The sequence below is a fragment of the Pristis pectinata genome, chromosome 3 (genome assembly GCF_009764475.1).
Source record: "Pristis pectinata isolate sPriPec2 chromosome 3, sPriPec2.1.pri, whole genome shotgun sequence".
Classification (NCBI taxonomy): Eukaryota; Metazoa; Chordata; class Chondrichthyes; order Rhinopristiformes; family Pristidae; genus Pristis; species Pristis pectinata.
The window spans coordinates 65,631,656-65,650,774 of record NC_067407.1 but is presented as its reverse complement, the minus strand read 5'-3'; the positions used below and the strand labels follow the sequence as shown (position 1 = coordinate 65,650,774).

Genomic DNA, 19,119 nt, shown 5'->3' with positions numbered 1-19,119 from the left:
TACAAGCATATCAGCCTTGAGACCCATTGTGCCTATGCTTATGAGCACCATTCCACAACCTAGCATCAATTGCTCTGAACTGTCATGACCTTGCAAGGGTACAGTAAAATGTACAGCATGATGAACCTTAGACACAGCTGCCTCAAAAATTCTGTGGGATCAATCAATATCCTTAGTCAAGTAACAGATTAAGGGGTGCATCATGAGTACCTGTGAGGTCTTTGCCTTAATCAGTGCCAACCCTGAACGGTATGAGACCATGGCCAGCCTTTTGCTTGACCAATATCTATCTTGATCAATTATATGTGATCAACTTTATTCAGAACCAGTATAATGGCAGGTAGTTGAAAACCTGCCTTTGGGATTGTCCAGACTGAACACTATGTCATGCAAGGGAAAGAAAGCCACTATCTTATCCCAACAAAGTTGGCAAGTATACATATGCTGCTGCTGTCACAGAACAATGTGGAATGCATGAATTACTCTAAATGTTGAGTTTCAGATTTCTTCAAGGGTAAAGATTGGATGAAGACAACGTGGATAAAGATACTGGCAAACAACAAAACAGAACTTCAGGTATCACTCTGTCCAGATTAAATATTTTGTTCAATGGAATGATGTCGACAGATGGGCAGCTAAAAGGCTATGCTTGACCTTGCCATGGACTCCATTCCTTGGAGGACTACCTGTAGGATGCTGTGTTTCCTGTAGTCATGAAGGAAGAGTCAGCTTTAACTTTAGTATCTTCATCTTCGCCCATGCAGTCAATGAGCAGCTTTTCACTAATCAACAGTTTTCACCTTAACTTCTGACTGAAAGACTACACAAATCTTATTAGAGTGTCATTAGATCAAGGAATACAAGAACTTGTATGCACTATGAAGCAGGTTATCAGTGGACATTGCATGAGTGCCAGTGGTGATAGGTGAACACTGACACCTTGAAAGAGCACAGAAGTTTTATGCACTATAATGGCGCTCGACTCTTGGTAGACTTGTCGTATCCCAGATTGCCCAAATACCATTAAAACCTCCAGCCCCTTGCATCCAAATCACACAAAGCAGATGAGGTCACACTGACGGTTACTGTGATCTCTTGGGAGTCAGCTCCCTGTTTACAAATGATAGTAATCTGTGCCTGGTGGAAACCAATCTCTTCCCCAGTGGTATCTCTCTACTCCCTCATGAGAGCAATATGCTGTTGACGACAGTTAGCAGAGCTCTGATGAGTTGGCCTTGGTCTCCACAGAGTGACAAAGACTTTAAGTGGTCTCCGCTGTGCCTCCATGGAAACTGAAACATGACTATTAACTACTACAATGCAGAGCTGTCGATGACATCTGGCTCAGGGGTGCAAATCGCCTTTACAGTGCAAGTGATGCTCTCCTGGCTCTGCATGATCTCATATGTGAAGTTAGAGCACCTCATGTATTCAGTTTGACAGGCCAAACAATGAACCTAACATTTCACTTTGCATCCATTCTAGCCTTCTCTGGAAAACTTTGTTATCATGCCCATCTCTGAATCCTCAGGGGAAATACTAATGTGTGGATTTTCTCTCCAGTGAACAGTCACACTAGATTGCCTTCACCTCTTGCCTGCCTGCAGCCTCTTCGTGCAAGATGTCTCTCCTTGTGAAACTAGCTCCTCCAGCTTACTCTGCTCTACCCTTGTAGTGCCAGTGTCTGAGCTGCTGTCAGTGGGCTTAGATGCTTTGATGCTGTGTCCTCTTCCTCCTCCTCATGTTGAGGTTGGGTTGAGGTGGGTTTCTCTTTGGATAGCTTGCGAAGATAATTATTAGAATAGCAAAGCTGCTTGTGTTTGCATTTTGCTGAAAGTGGCCAGGACATGTGCAGAACACTTCAGATTGAATAGTCATTTCAGTGAAGGAGGAAAGAATTTTAGCATAGATAACTTGCATCCCATTGGCATTAGCTTCAGCTGACCATGCTGGCTCTAACCATGAGAGGATCCTCATCCTGTTTGCTGTGCCAACTTCCTATTATGTGCAACCTTTGCCTAACAGATAAGGAGGGGTCTTTATGGTATTAGAGCTAAAATGACAAACAATCAAATTATATATGTGTATATGTCTCTAAGGATAGGTGTGTGGGGTGATGTTGGATGCTGCTGTTCCAGAGGGTAGAAAGACATGATTCTTTCAGTAATGGTCAGTACAAACAGGGGTTGTATACTTGGCTGGAATCTTATTTGCCACCTCCTGCCTCTTCCTGATTAGAGGTCTCCTGGACTACCTTCAGGAGTGAATCTCATCCATTAATATCTTGAGATCTTTGGCGAGGAACACAAGTGCATGCTTCCTGGTCTTTCTACCCCCTCTCTCCACCATCCTCTCAGCCTTAACAGTTACAGCAGTATGGTGTGCCACAGTGTTAACTTTCCTTTTAAGGTGCTTGTTAACTGTGGGGCTTAATACTGGTAGCTAAATAAAATTGACCTTATTGGAATGGTCACAAGTGCAGCTTCCCTTCTTCACAAATGTTGCCTCGTGAAAATCACTTGTGTTGTACTAGGTTCGTGATTAAAAATGGTGATCCTAATGTTGTAGAATGAAACAGCACAGGTGAAACACGCAACAAAGTTTTTTCACTCCTCTGTGGAGTTTATGAATTTCTAGACCTTGGTGTCTATCTCACTTTACTATTTTGCCCATTGCACCCTTCCTCCCCCATATGTACATTATCCCTTGACACACATTTCCAACTCAAACATCTCAGTGATCGATCCTTGATACACACCCACTGTATGTATAAAACCAACCCCTATCGTCTATAATATAAAGTACAGATGAGCTACATGTGAGCACTGCCTGAATAACATTCTGTCTTCTTGTGCAGCACCTCTCAGGGTAACTCTAGAACTCAGCACATTACTGACAGCCAACACAAGTCTCGATCCTTCATGAAGGCCTTCTTTACATCAATTGGACAGAACACAGTCAGTAAACTGAACAGGCTCCGATCGTCCAGTATGGAGCAGATTAACTGCCAATCTACAGAGGCCATGTCTGGGAAGCTGCGATGTGAGAAGGCCAGAGGAAACCTGAGGAAGACTCCCTCTCTACAATCACTACGGCTGGTGTGTGGTCTCAGTTATTTTGCTTCATTCTGTGCGAGATTCAATTTAAAAATTGAGAAATTACGTTAAGAGTATAAAATCTGGATTACAGCCCACATTGAGTACTATGCATTTTTCTCCATGTTATAGAATGTATGCAAAGGCATGAGAAGATTAGATTTCAGATTTACAGAGATGGTACCAAACATGAGAGGGTGTACAATCACTATTAATGTCTGAATAGGTTTGAGTTTTTCACTACAGAAAAGAGAAAGTTGAGAGGTGACCTTCGTAAAGCTATTTATGAAGAGCTTTAATAGAACTGGCATTGAGACAATTATCAAGAAATTGGATCCAGTTGTACATTAATGCCCATGGAGAAATTGGCCTGGTACTGTGTGATTTCCCCTTGGCTTGGATGACACTGCTGGTATCAGTCATGCAGCTGATGACATCTTCAACTGTGCAGTGGCCATTTCCACAGTGTGCCATAATGTGCAGCCTATGTCTTTTTTTTATTGCATCCATAACAAAACGAGGATCAAACTCTGCAGCAAATTCTCAAAGAGGTATGAGTTAAAGGGTCCCAGGTGCGACATTGATGTTTGACTTGCTGCCTCTGCCAGATTAATTTTTCATTGTTCGGTATACATGCAAAAGCATCACCATGTGTTTTCTTGTTGCTAGCAACTATTATAAATAATGCATCTTACTGCAAGATGCTGTGAAGACTGTGTACCACACAGTGACATAGTGCCATTTGTAGAACAAGACTCAATCAGCGCATGGGATCACGTAGGGGCTGGCGAAACACACTGGATATTGTTGCTTCCTCCCCTACGTCCCCTCCAATTCCCCCACATTTTCCATCACCTTCATAACAGTCTTTTCTGCAGTGAGTCCATGACTGACATGGAGAAGGAGATTCTTTTATGTCCGACCACCTTCCCAGAGGCCAGCAAGTCTTCAATGTGGCAGCTATAAGCTCTACATATTGCTCCCGATGGGAACTGCTCTTTGCATGAATCTGTGCGAATACTGCCATACTATTAACGTACTTTTCCCTAATTTTGTGATTTTGTTTTTGTGTGAGCATTAGCAATATATACACCATATGTTCATCACACCAAAAGAGGATGAACTCTGATTTCTGGGCAAATGTTTCTTCTTGAGAGGTAGACCAGAACCAAGGGGCACAAGTATGATTTAGGACATTGGAGTGACCATCCAACTCATAGTCCTGATTTGCCATTCACTTTGGATTTTGGATGATCTGAATTTTGACTCCATTTGTTGCCTGAGATAATTACTATTAAATTCAGTAGGGAATTCAGGAAAAACTTTCCCACAGGGATTGTTGAGAACTTGGAAACTCTAACTCTAGTTTAGGTAAATACCATTGATGTACTTGAGGAGAAGCTAGATAAGTAAATAAAGGGAATAGAAGGATAGACCGCTTGTGTCAGATGAACTTGTGTGGCAGACGGCATAGTTGGAGTATTTGTGCATTTTTCTGTTAACTGTTTGTCACTCTTATCATCCTGTAATAGTCAAAGCATTGAATGAATGGTATAAATAGTACATGAGCGCCACCAGGTGGGAAGTTAAGAATATACACTCTTGTATTGATGTTATGGTTATGCTGTAAGTCTAGCAACTGGAAGTTGTGAGTTCAAATTCACATCATTTCAATAATCCGATGATTGGAACCTGCTGTGTAGGTGTAAAAACCAATAAGGGAGCTTGTCACCCACTACAATCAGGTTGGCATGTGGCTCCCATTCAACACTATTTGAATACCAGGGGATTCTCCAGATGTTATTCAGATCTGTCAACATTCTTTGAAAATTCCAGAAGGTGCTGGCAGTTCAGAGCAAACTCAGGGTCACTGCAGGTGGAAGCTTCCCACCCAGATCTACCTTTAGAGTCACACATGTGGAGTTGCTGCCTGAAGTTCTCAGATATAATTTTGCTCCAGATTCCAGCATCTGCAGTGTCTTATGTCTACAATTAATCCTTGATGCACTCAGGGCAACAAGGGATGGGTAATAAATACTTAACTTTTTGATTATAATAACATAGGTTGGAGAAAGACTAATGCATCAGCAGTACTGCCTGCTCCCACGTCTGTAACTTCTGCTGTCTTTATTCATCTCCAGTTCTTGTCGCCGCCAGACTTAACAACTCCAGCGCACTCCTGATGGCCTCAAATATTCAATTCATCCAAAGCTAAGAAATTCAATAAGCCTGTAGATGCTGGAAACATTCAGCAAGTCAGACAGCATCTGTGGAAAGAGAAAAAGAGTTAACATTTCACATCCTAGACTTTTTGTTTTCAGCCCATGCAGAATCTCAACTGCTGCTGGAATCTCAGCAGAAACTTCCCTTGCTGAGATTCCAGCAGCATCTTCTTCCTCTGTGAAGTCTGATATACCTCAGCAAATCCCTCTGCCTCCAGAGTAAATGTACTTAATGATCTCTCATCATCCCAACTCCTTCTCAACTAACTCTTTTTCTATTCTTCTATATTTGCTATCTATCTTCTTTCATGCTTTCTTTGCCTCTCTTACTTCCTTTTGCTTTCTTTCTGAGTTTTCTCTAAATTACCTGCTTTCCATTTATTGATAAACTAGCATTTGTCATGTGCTCTCTTTCCTGATCTGTCTTACTCTCTATCTTTATGGTCGTCCAGGGAGCACAGGCTTTGTTCCTTCATGCGAGTATACCAATACTATAGCTGAGGTAACTCCACTTTAAAGGTCTCCCACACTTTTGCTTGCCAAATTTTGATTACAGATTACCTTGGCCAGATCTTTCTGTATCTCATTGAAAATGACCCTTCTCCAATGGACTATTTTTACCTTGATCTATATCCTTTCTTATAGCTATTCTGAATGTTATAGAAACATAGAAAAACTACAGCACAGTTCAGGCCCTTCGGCCCACAAAGCTGTGCCAAACATGTCCCTACCCTAGAAATTACTAGGCTTACCCATAGCCCTCTATTTTTCTCAGCTCCACGTACCTATCCAACAGTCTCTTAAAAGACCCTATCGTATCCGCCTTCACCACTGTTTCCAGCAGCCCATTCCATGCACTCACCACTCTCTGAGTAAAAATCTTACCCCTAACATCTCCTCTATACCTACTCCCCAACACCTTAAACCTATGTCCTCTTGTGGCCACCATTTCAGCCCTGGGGAAAAGCCTCTGACTATCTACCCTATCAATACCTCTCATCATCTTATACACCTCTATCAGGTCCCCCCTCATCCTCTGTCACTCCAAGGAGAAAAGGCCGAGTTCCCTCAACCTACTTTCATAAGGCATGCTCTGCGTTCCAGGCAGCATCCTAGTAGATCTCCTCTGCACCCTTTCTATGGCTTCCACATCCTTCCTGTAGTGAGGCAACCAGAACTGAGCACAGTACTCCAAGTGAGGTCTGACCAGGGACCTATATAGCTGCAACAATACCTCTCGGCTCCTAAATTCAATTCCCCGATTGATGAAGGACAATACACCATATACCTTCTTAACCACAGAGTCAACCTGTGCAGCCGCTTTGAGCGTCCTATGGACTCGGACCCCAAGATCCCTCTGATCCTCCACACTGCCAAGAGTCCTACCATTAAGACTATATTCTGCCATCATATTTGACCTACCAAAATGAACCACTTCACACTTATCTGAGTTGAACTGCATCTGCCACTTCTCAGCCCAACTTTGCATCTTATCTATGTCCCTCTGTAACCTCTGACAGCCCTCCAAACTATCCACAACACCCCCAACCATTGTGTCATCTGCAAACTTACTAACCCACCCCTCCACTTCCTCGTCCAGGTCGTTTATAAAAATCACAAAGAGCAAGGGTCCCAGTACAGATCCCTGAGGTACACCACTGGTCACCGACCTCCACGCAGAATACGACCCTTCAACAACCATTCTTTGCCTTCTGTGGGCCAGCCAGTTCTGAATCCACACTGCAATGCCCCCTTGGATCCCATGCCTCCTTACTTTCTCAATAAGCCTTGTATGTGGTACCATATCAAACACTTTGCTGAGATCCATATACACTACATCTACTGCTCTCCCTTCATCGATGTGTTTAGTCACATCCTCAAAAAATTCAATCAGGCTAGTAAGGCAGCACCTGCCCTTGACAAAGCCATGCTGACTATTCCTAATCATATTATACCTCTCCAAATGTTCATAAATCCTGCCTCTCAGGATCTTTTCCATTAGCTTACCAACCACTGAGGTGAGACCGGTCTATAATTCCCTGGGCTATCTCTACTCCCTTTCTTGAATAAGGGAACAACATCCGCAACCATCCCATCTTCCGGAACCTCTCCTGTCTCCATCGACGATGCAAAGATCATCATCAGAGGCTCCGCAACCTCTTCCCTCGCCTCCCACAGCAGCCTGGGGTACATCTCATCCGGTCTCGGCGACTTATCCAACTTGGTGCTTTCCAAAAGTTTCAGCACCTCCTCTTTCCTAACATCTACATGCTCAAGCTTTTCAACCCGCTGCAAGTCCCCACTACAATCCCCCAGATCTTTTTCCGTAGTGAATACTGACGTAAAGTATTCATTAAGTACCTCCGCCATTTCTTCTGGATCCATACACACTTTCTCACTACTGCACTTGATAGGCCCTATTCTTTCACATCTTATCCTCTTGCTCCTCACATACCTGTAGAATGCCTTGGGGTTTTCCTTAATCTTGCCCGCCAAGGCCTTCTCATGCCCCCTTCTGGCTCTCCTAATCTCCTTCTTAAGCTCCTTCCTATTAGCCTTATACTCTTCCAGATCTCTAACATTACCTAGCTCTCTGTACCTTTTGTAAGCTTTTCTTTTCCTTTTGACTAGATTTATGACATTATGATCACTGTTCCCCCCGATACTTGCTCCATTTGGCCAAGCTCATTTACTTTCTTCGTTGGGCCAAAATCATATTGATCATGCAAGTTCTCCCTTATGTTATTGCTATGTCAGTCTATATCTCAATAGTTGAAGTCCCCCATTATCACTACTCTAAGTCTTGACACATCCGCACTTTCCATACAAATCAGCTCCTCAACATCCTTTCCACTTTTAGGCAATCTTTTGGATAGTTTCAGTAATCTGTTGTTTCTACACTCGAAACAGATAGGTTTTGCGCTTGTCCATTCCAGGAGCTACTCTCGATACTCTCTCTCCAGCACTGTAATATCCCCTTAGTTAATATGCCACTGTCCTTCCTTTCTTCCCTTCATTATATTTCCTGAACACCTTGCCTCCAGGAATATTCTGCCTTTTATTGAGTCAGGTTTTTGTTTTTTCCATGACATCATAATTCCAAGTGGTTAATTTCACCAGCAGTTTACCAACCTTGTTTAGCACATTTCTTGTGTGTCTATAAATACACTGTAAATCCATCTTAGACCCTCTTGTACTCTCTTATAATCTGGTCCTTTCCAAAAGCTTTCTGTTTCTTGTTCTAATGCCATTTATAACTCCCAATCCTTTCTCACCATTTAATGCTGCCTTACTGTAACCAACCCTCTGCCAAAGAAGTTTAAACCTCTCCTCCCCACCTCCACAGCACAAGTAAACCTTCCCATAAGGACATTCATCCCAGCTTTATTGATGTTCAACCCCACTGGAGCTTCAGCTCCTCCAGCTGACAATAATTTCTGCACTGTGGTTGACCAGGAAGTGTACACATTGCATGATCCAAAATCTTGGAAGTGCTTTCTAACAGTGTGCAATGTCCAGGTATCTCTGCACATTAACAATTGAACCTATGGACTTCATGGAATAGTTGAAGAACAAGGTACTATTCTGATTCCTAAACCATATCAGATCCTGTGCACTGTTTTCTTGTAGGACAATGTCAAAACTGAAAGTATGCAACTCTTTTCTCTGGTTGAGAGAAATCTGGAGTGGCCTAAAAGAGTTCTCTAAAATGACGAAGAATTGAATGAGAGAATGTTGAGAAACCATTTCCATTTAAGCGAAATCTAGACAAGTGGACATAAATATAAGATTTTCCAAAGGAGGATATTAGTTTGTGTACATGTGATGTGTTGTGGATAACCAAACTCTTCTGGAGCCTTGCTTTATTAGATTACTGGGAAGGAGTTAATCAGAGTTTGTCACCAATACTTTTTTTTATAACATTTTGCCTTTGTTTTGAAGTTTTCTTAGTTTTTGCTTATAGAACATAGAACAGTACACCACAAGAACAGGCCCTTCGGCCCATGATGTCGTGCCGAGCTAATTAATCTAGTAATTAAAAGCCTAACTAAACTCATCCTTTCTGGCTACACAATGTCCATATCCCTCCATTTTCTGCATATTCATGTGCCTATCTAAGAGCCTCTTAAACACCTCTATCGTATTTGCCTCCACCACCACCCCAGCAGCACATTGCAGGCACCCACCACTCTCTGTATATCAAAAAAACTTGCCCTGCACATCTCCTTTGAATTTACCCCTTCTAACCTTAAAAGCATGCCTTCTAGTACTAGACATTTTGACCCTGGGAGAAAGATACCAGCTGTATCTATGCCTCTCGTAATTTTAAAAACTTCTATCAGGTCTCCCGTCAGCCTCTGCCGCTCTGGAGTACAGAACCCAATTTTGTCCAACCTCTCCTTATAGTATATTCCCTCTAATCCAGGCAGCATCCTGATGAACCCCTTCTGCACCCTCTCCAAAACCTCCACATTCTGTCTATAATGAAGTGACCAGAATTGCCTAACTGGAGTTTTATAAAGTTGCAATATAACTTAATTAAAGCTTAATCTGATGAATTAACATCTCTAGGGAAAATGGGATTATCCAGAATTAGTTTCAATATCAATTGAATAATTAATGTTAAGAAGCGTGTACATAACCCAAAATAAGTCCTAAGGTCAACATTAAAAATGTGTGGAAATGTTGACTATGTGACTGAGCATTGACTGACTGTTGACATTATCTCCTGCTAGGCATCCCCATTGGCCCAGTTGAGGAAAGCATCATCCATACAATTGCTTTACTCCCAGAATAAGAAGAACCGTTGCAGCTCATACCTGGTAGGGGAGATGATGGAGACTGGCTTAGGAAGCAGGTAAGGGAAAGCATTTAAGGTATTGAGTGGTAGTACAGAGGTTTGTGCAGAACTGGAATTGTGTCAGATCTTACATGATTTCATTTTTGTTTCCAATTCACTCTATTTCCTTTGCCCTCCCTAAATCGGATATCTTCAACACTAGAGTCCTTCAGCTGGGAATCCCTCTTGAAACCTTGTCTCTCTCTACTTCTCTTTCCACCTTTAAGAAACTCAACCAAGGCTTTTGTTATTTTCCTAATATCTTCTGAAATAACCTTATCTCAAATTGTGTTAAATAACAGTGCTGTGGAGATTCTCCAAACATTAAACATGCTGTAGAAATAACAGTATCATTGTCATTTTGATCTAATAGAAAGTCCACTAGAGTGTTTTTACTGCCTGTTACCACAGGTCCATTGGATCTGTAATTAGACAGTGGCCAGGTACTGAGATCTTATGTCATCTCTGCTCAATTGGTCAGCAAGTTGGTCCACTCCAGAAGGACAGGGAGGTGAATGTGATGTTAGGAAACTTGGAATTAAGAATATGACAGTATGGTAGTCTCATAGTTACCAGATTAGCAATCTAGAGGCCTACACTGTGGAAACAATGAGCTCATATCACACTAATGGCAACTGGGGAATTTAAATTCAGTTAGTTAAGTAATGAAAGAAAGAAATAGTTACAGTACTGTAGACAATGAAACTACGACTCTGTCATAAAAAACACTTCTGGATCATTAATGTTCTTCAAGGAAACAGGTCTACAGCCCCTACCCATTTGGCCCAGATGTGACTACAAACCAACAGAAAACTAATAGACTCTTAATTTCCATAATAAGCTTTGTTCTTCTTGTGTTTTAACAATGTACTTAACTTTTATGTTAAAACAAGAGTAAATTTGACTGATCACTGGACATTGATCTTGGCCTGGACAATGGAGCTGGGCACCACACAGTCACTCCAGCCTGTTCTACCTTCACACAATCACGCAATATCTGGGAACTCGGAGAATGTGCCACAGATAAGTTGTTCTCATGAATTCATACCTTTCAGCCAATATTCCTAACACCTCCATCAAAATCATCTTGCCCCACCAGCAGAGCAGACCTACCAGAGATGGTGGCAAAGTGCTATACAGGTAAGTAGAAGTTATCAATATTGACTCTATACCACATGGAATCAGATCAGATACAGCAAGGAAATATCCCAGTGCTGGATCCTTGACTTTCTAACAAACAGACTGCAATCAGTGAGGATAGGCAGCAATACCTCTGGCATGATTATTCTCAACACTGGTTCCCCACAAGGCTGCGTTCTCAGCCCTCTACTCTACTCCCTATACACACATGACTGTGTGGCCGGATTCTACTCTAACTCCATCTACAAGTTTGCAGATGATACCACCGTTGTAGGCCATATCTCAAACAGCGATGAGTCGGAGTACAGGAAGGAGATAGAGAGCTTAGTGGAATGGTGTCATGACAACAACCTTGCCCTCAATGTCAACAAAACAAAAGAGCTGGTCATTGACTTCAGGAAAGGGGGCGGTGTACATGCACCTGTCTATATCAATGGTGCTGAGGTTGAGAGGGTTGAGAGCTTCCTGTTCCTGGGAGTGAACATCACCAACAGCCTGTCCTGGTCAAATCACGTAGAAGCCATGGCCAAGAAAGCTCACCAGCGCCTCTACTTTCTCAGGGGGCTAAAGAAATTTGTTATGACCCCTTTGACTCTCGCCAACTTTTACAGATGCACCATAAAAAGCATCCTATCTGGATGTATCACAGCTTGGTATGGCAACTGCTCTGCCCAGGACTGCAAGAAACTGCAGAGAGTTGTGGACACAGCCCAGCGCATCACGGACACCAGCCTCCCCTCCTTGGACTCTGTCTTTACCTCTTGCTGTCTTGGTGTAGCAGCCAGCATAATCAAAGACCCCACCCACCCGGGACATTCTCTCTTCTCTCCTCTTCCATCGGGTAGAAGATACAGGAGCTTGAAGGCACGTACCACCAGACTTAAGGACAGCTTCTACCCCACTGTGATAAGACTATTGAACGGTTCCCTTATACAATGAGATGGACTATGACCTCACGATCTACCTTGTTGTGACCTTGCACCTTATTGCACTGCACTTTCTCTGTAGCTGTGACACTTTACTCTGAACTGTTATTGTTTTTTACCTGAACTACATCAATGCACTCTGTACTAACTCAATGTAACTGCACTGTGTAATGTATTGATCTGTACGATCGGTTTGTAAGACAAGCTTTTCACTGTACCTCGGTACAAGTGACAATAATAAACCAATACCAATACCATCTACCATCCTCCCTCAGCTGATAAATCAGCTTTCTCCCATATTTAACAAAACTTGGAAGAAGCACTAAAAGTTGCAAGGGGGACAGAATATGCATATGGAAGAACTTCAATGTCCACCAATAAGATAAGTTACTTGACCTTGTACTCACCACCTACCTATTACAGAAGCTTCTGACATGACAACTTTGGTAGGAGCAGCCAGTCCTAGCAGAGACAAAGTCCCATCTTTACATTAAGTTGTGTGACATTCAGAACAGATCTGGCAGCTTAGAACTGGGCATCCATGAGGCACTGTGGACCATCAGCAGCAGCAGCCAAGAATGTACACCACCACAATCGGTGACCTCGTACCTTTGGTTACCTTCCATTCTAACATTGCCATCAAGCTAGAGGAGCAAACTTAATTAAACAAGAGCATTTATGGGTATGCTGAAAGCAGCACCAGCTATAAAAGTGACCTGCCAAATAGGTCAGATTGCTATAGAAGACTATTTGTGTGCTGAACAACAAAAGTGGCCTGCAGCAGACAGAGTAAGCAATCCCATAATCACTGGATCAGATCAAAGGTATACAAACTAACCACAATCAGTCATGAACAGTGTTGGACAATTTGCTGTCTAATAGGGAGACTGCATCCTCATTCCACGCACAAAGCTGAAGCACTTACAATCACCTTCAATGAGAAATTCAGAGATGGTGGTCCATCATGGCTTCCTCTGAAGTCTCCACCATCAACTTCAACCAATTTGACTCACTCCACATGATTTCAAGAAATAACTGAAACCAATGAATAGTCCAAGAGTTGTGGGGTTAGACAACATCCCAACTGTAGTGCTGAAGACTTGCACTCTAGTAATTGCCTTGGCCGAGCCAAGCCATTCCTACATAGTTATAACACTGGCAGCTGCCTGTCAACCTCAAGCATGTCCTGTCCACACAAAGCAGGGCAAATACACTCTGGAAATTATAGTCCCATCAATCCACTATCAGTCATCAGCAAAATGATGAATGGTGTCAACAAAGTGCTGTTCTGTAGCAGTTACTCACCAATAATTCCTTTATCAATGCTCAATTTGGAATTTGGTAGGGTCATTCAGTGCCTTCTGTCATCACAGACTTGGTCCAAACATAGAAATCAATTAATGTGGATTCTTGCCTCTTTCCATATGATGACAATTGCTGGGGGAGTGATATGCCTTTGTTTTCATCTGTCATGTAAGAGTGATTTCTTAGGGGAGCGGAGGTCTGTATGATTGTGTTGTGATGGTATGGCCCTTATAAATGTCTTCTTTATATTCTCAAAAGTGAGCCAAAGGCGACTGGCTGCAAGTCGTTAACTTCACTCAGTGTGGAAGACATAGGATCGCCCAATCACCCAAGGTTTATTGGCCAGGTAATGGAGACATTTGCTGATGCCAGCTTCCTGCTTCAACTGTCCAAACCAGCTCATGGACCTTTTGGGTTTTTCATCTCTAGATCTCATGGCGGTGAGTACTGCTCTGGAGTTCAGTCACAGTCAAAGAGCTATAGGTTTATTTTATATTATTCTGCTTTAAAGTACCAAACCATTGGAATGAATATAGCCTGACTTCCATTGCAGTAATCTTAGACAAATTATAGTGAATATCCCATCAGTTCACAACAACACAAGAAAATAGGAGCAGGAGTAGGCCACTCGGCCCCTCAAGCCTGCCCCACCATTCAATATGATCATACCTGATCTATGCTGGCCTCAACTCCTCTTTCTGTGGCAGTTTCCATAACCCTCAATTCCTCGACTTTTTAAATATTTACCCACCTCCACCTGAAATATATCTAACGATCTGGCCTCCACCATCCTCGGGGGCAGAGAATTCAAGAGATTCATCACCCTTTGAGAGAAGAAATTTGTTCACACCTCAGTTTTAAATGACTGGCCCCTTATTTAGTAGTTATGCCCTCTTATTCGTGACTCTCCCACTGGTGAAAACATCCCAATATCGACCCTGTCAAGCTACCTTAGGATCTTATATGTTTGAATAAGGTCACCCCTTATTTTTCTCCTAAAATGCATAGGTCCGGTGGAACCCGGAGCCTATCTGAACAGTTGGGAAGTGCTGGGTATTTCGATTCTGTCAGACACAGACCCATGCATGGTGCGGTGGTCGATAACAGAGGTTTCAGCTTCCACAGCAGCACAGGTGGAGGTCATCCAAAGTCTGCTCAGTCCGAAGGAAGCTCAGTTCGCTGGTAACAAAGCAATATTTTACACCACTCAGGCACAGCCTACTGCCTTCATGGCATTAAAATCCACTCCTAATATGTGCTTTGAGGCAGTGAAAGTCATGGTGCAATGTTGTCTCCACCAACTTACAAGCCCAACTGCTGGCCCAGCCTGGAATAGTGCTGGTAGGTCTGTGGAGAAAGAACTTTTCCCATAGAACCATAGAACAATACAGCGCAATACAGGCCCTTCGCCCACCATGTTTTGCTGACCTTCAAACCACACCTAAGACTATCTAACCCCTTCCTCCCACATACCCCTTTATTTTAAATTCCTCCACATGCTTATCTAACAATCTCTTGAACTCGACCAATGTATCAGCCTCCACCACCACCACCCCAGGCAGCGCGTTCCATGCACCAACCACCCTCTGGGTGAAAAACCTCCCTCTGACGTCTCCCTTGAACTTCCCTCCCCATTACCTTAAAGTCATGCCCTCTTGTATTGAGCACTGGTGCCCTGGGAAAGAGGCGCTGGCTGTCCACTCTATCTATTCCTCTTAATATCTTATATACCTCTATCATGTCTCCCCTCATCCTCCTCCTCTCCAATGAGTAAAGCCCTAGCTCCTTTAGTCTCTCCTCATAATCCATACTCTCTAATCCAGGCAGCATCCTGGTAAATCTCCTCTGCACCCTTTCCAATGCCTCCACATCCTTCCTATAATGAGGTGACCAGAACTGGACACAGTACTCTAAGTGTGGTCTAACCAGAGTTTTGTAAAGCTGCATCATTACTTCGCGGCTATTAAACTCGATCCCACGACTTATGAAAGCTAACATCCCATAAGCTTTCTTAACTACCCTATCCACCTGTGTGGCAACTTTCAGTGATCTGTGGATATGAACCCCCAGATCCCTCTGCTCCTCTACGCTGCCTAGAATCCTGCCATTTACCTTGTACTCCGCCTTGGAGTTTGTCCTTCCAGAGTGTACCACCTCACACTTCTCTGGATTGAACTCCATCTGCCAGTTGTCAGCCCAGCTCTGCATCCTATCAATATCCCTCTGTAAGCTTCGACAGCCCTCCAGTCCGAATGCACTCCTTCCACCACAACCCTCTGCTTTCTACAGGCAAGCCAATTCTGAATCCACACAGCCAAGCCTCCCTGGATCCCTTGGCCTCTGACCTTCCGAAGAAGCCTCCCATGCGGAACCTTGTCAAACGCCTTACTAAAATCCATGTAGACCACATCCACTGCACTACCCTCATCAATCTTCCTGGTCACCTCCTCAAAGAACCCTATCAGGCTAGTGAGGCAAGATCTTCCCTTCACAAATCCATGCTGGCTGTCCCTAATCAGTCCATGATTCTCTAAATGCTCATAGATCCTATCTTTTAGAATCCTTTCCAACAGCTTACCCACCACAGACGTAAGGTTCACCAGTCTGTAATTCCCTGGACTATCCCTACTACCTTTTTTGAATAAGGGGACAACATTAGCCACCCTTCAATCCTCCGGTACCATCCCCGTGGACAACGAGGATTCAAAGATCCTAGCCAACAGTTCAGCAATCTCCTCCCTCAGCTCACAAAGCAGCCTGGGGAATATTCCGTCAGGCACCGGGGACTTATCTGTCCTAATATTTTCTAACAGCTCCAACACATCCTCTCTCTTGATATCTACATACTCTAGAACATTACCCTTACCAACACTGGCCTCAGCGTCATCAAGACCCCTCTCCTTGGTGAATACTGAAGAGAAGTATTCATTGAGAACCTCACCCACTTCCACAGCTTCCAGGCACATCTTCCCACCTTTACTCTAGCCATCCTTCTGCTCTTCACGTACAAGTAAAAAGCCTTGGGATTCTCCTTAACTCTACTCGCCAAAGCCTTTTCATGTCCCCTTCTCGCTCCCAAGCCTAGAATAATTGTACTGCCCACTGCTGGCACCCGAACAGCATCTTTCTATTTACCAACCCATTAGCTAGCCCAGATTCCTGCCCCTCATGCAGACGTGGCACAGTCCGTAGTGGGACAATCTAGGGGAATTGCTCACAGTGGGCCATCCTGGATATCTGTGACTTCCTCCGCAGCAAGGAACTGACTTTCAGTGGTATGGCTGCCCAATAAAGCCCACAGAAGTAGCAGGGCAAGCAAAGCCTTCAAAGGTAGGACAAGGGTAAATAGTCAACACATTGAATGTAGAATGAGTATGTTTTGTTTCCTGAAATGTCAATTGTTTAATTTTATTAATCTGTTTGTTATTAAGAACTTTTGCATCTCATGCTGCAGTGGTCCAAAGTTATTGATCTTTCGTTAGATCCTTTCACTTTTCAATTCTGTAACCATTTTGGCATTTTTATAGCCTTTAGAGTTCATACTCAACCAGATATTTTTGCCAGGCTTTTATCAAACTGATATTGTAATTCATTCTTATTAACAATCTGCAGGTATAGACAAATTTAACAATTCTACTCTTTGCAATCCACATAGACACACATGTAGGTAGATGAGCAAATATTGAATGCAGTGACTTTATGAAGTTAACTCATATTCTTTCTCTTGGCTTCAGGTATATTTATTCACCAAATGGCAGACAAGAATGCTGAGAAATTATACTCTGGATTACTGGAACCAGGGGATGAAATTTTGGAGGTCAATGGGGAACGTGTGGAAGGTCTCAGTTTCAATGAGGTCAACAATCTGATGTTACAGGACAACAGAGTGTCAATTAGGGTCAGAAGACATAATGCAAACACACGACAAAAGGAACATTGATAGGAACAGCCACCGGCTCATGGTTTATTTGCACAGTCAAAGTACTTTCAAACGATAAAGTTCTTTGGGAGTCGGCATTGTAGTGCTTCATGGGTATCAGGCAGCAACAACAACAAAAACTGGCCCGGGCCACCTTATCAAAGTCTGAGATCCCAAACGGTATCAAAATTGAGCATCCTTGCTACGTACAATTTTGTTAATCAGTCTCTATCTGTTGCTCAATTGCAAGAGCACTGAGTTGTAAAACTTGCATTCTTGCAGGCAACTGAGTGACTTCTTTCCCTGACATCTCATTGTCTGAAACCCTGCTCAGTGTGTGCGTAGATGCTGGTGTTTCTTTACGTGAACAATTCCCTCTAATTCTGAATGAATCTGGACATTTATTTTCACAGGCAGACCAAAGTACAGTCTCCATTCTATCAGTAAGGGGACACTGAGTTTGCCAATCAAGCTTTCTGTCACGACAGATTGGCATTTGGAGGAAGGAGAATCAATTGCATTGGAGAGGTTCATAAACCAATAAACTGAGAGTCTGAGCACGGCTTCGATTGGGATTATAATTCCTCCACAAGTTTCTTGAAATTGTTTAACTATAAAATTAATTGAGGCTTTACAGCCAGACCAAAGTACAGTCTCCATTGTATCAGTAAGGGGGTACTGAGTTACTGAAGAACCATTTCTGTGCATTCTTTTGAAAATGTTAGGAAATATTCCTTACATATACACACCTTCAGATCTTGCTCTTTAATACCAACAATTGCTACAGTTTAAACTGTTTCAAAATCAAAATTTCCATGTTTCCTTTGCAATAATGTTTAGGAATACAAACACATAATTCATAAAATAAAATCACTATTTATTTAACAGCACTGGTGACAGCCACTTATTTAAAGAAAAAAAGAAAGGATTTCATTCATATAGCCACTTTCACAACTTCAGGGCCATCTATACTCCTTGCCAATCTTTTCCCCTCATTCCCTATAAAATGTTCTCCTCTGAAAACTGGTGCTCAGGGATTCCATTAACAAAAAATTGACCTGTACAATTGGTTTGTAAGACAAGCTTTTCACTGTACCTCTGTATAAGTGACAATAATAAATCAATACCAATATCAAAAGATTGCTTAATTATGGTCATAAGTTAAACCTTTCTGAAATATGTGAAACCTATGACTGATATTTCAGTACATGTACATGATGTAGAGATGAGTACAGGAAGTTCAATATCCAAAATTGTCAATTATACAAAACAGGAAAGCTTGAGGGGCAACAAGGACTGTGGAAGACTGGGGAGAGATAGGAGTGGGAGGACAAAATAGTGGGACCTGCAGGTCAATGTGGGGAAGTGTAAGATAACTGATTTTGAGAAGAAACTTGATTAGCAAGTCAACGAAGGAAGTGAGCATTCCAGTAAATATATCTTTTGTAACGTGAGTGCAGATAGATAAACCAACATGGGTTAGAAGCAGGAGCCGGCCTCTTGACTCCTCAAGCCTTATCCATTACTTAGTAAGATCACAGCTGATCTGATTGTAGTTTCACTCCACATATTTGTCGACCTGAAATAACCTTTCACCCCTTGCTTATCAAGAACCTAACCACCTCTCCCTTAAAAAGGTTCAAAGATTCTGCTTTCCCTGCCCTTTGAGAAA

General features: G+C 42.7%; 1 protein-coding gene across 1 annotated transcript in view; it reads left to right on the top strand.

Annotated features, from left to right (window-relative positions):
- LOC127567959 (uncharacterized) overlaps positions 1-18,099 on the top strand; it is a 45,352-nt gene extending 27,253 nt beyond the window's left edge. The window contains exons 7-10 of the mRNA XM_052011202.1: positions 2,858-3,098; positions 10,054-10,175; positions 13,787-13,968; positions 17,263-18,099. Of these exons, the coding sequence (XP_051867162.1) occupies positions 2,858-3,098; positions 10,054-10,175; positions 13,787-13,968; positions 17,263-17,468 (751 nt within the window). The 3' untranslated portion in view covers positions 17,469-18,099. The remainder of the gene's footprint in view (positions 1-2,857; positions 3,099-10,053; positions 10,176-13,786; positions 13,969-17,262) is intronic.
- The last annotated feature ends 1,020 nt before the right edge of the window (positions 18,100-19,119 follow it).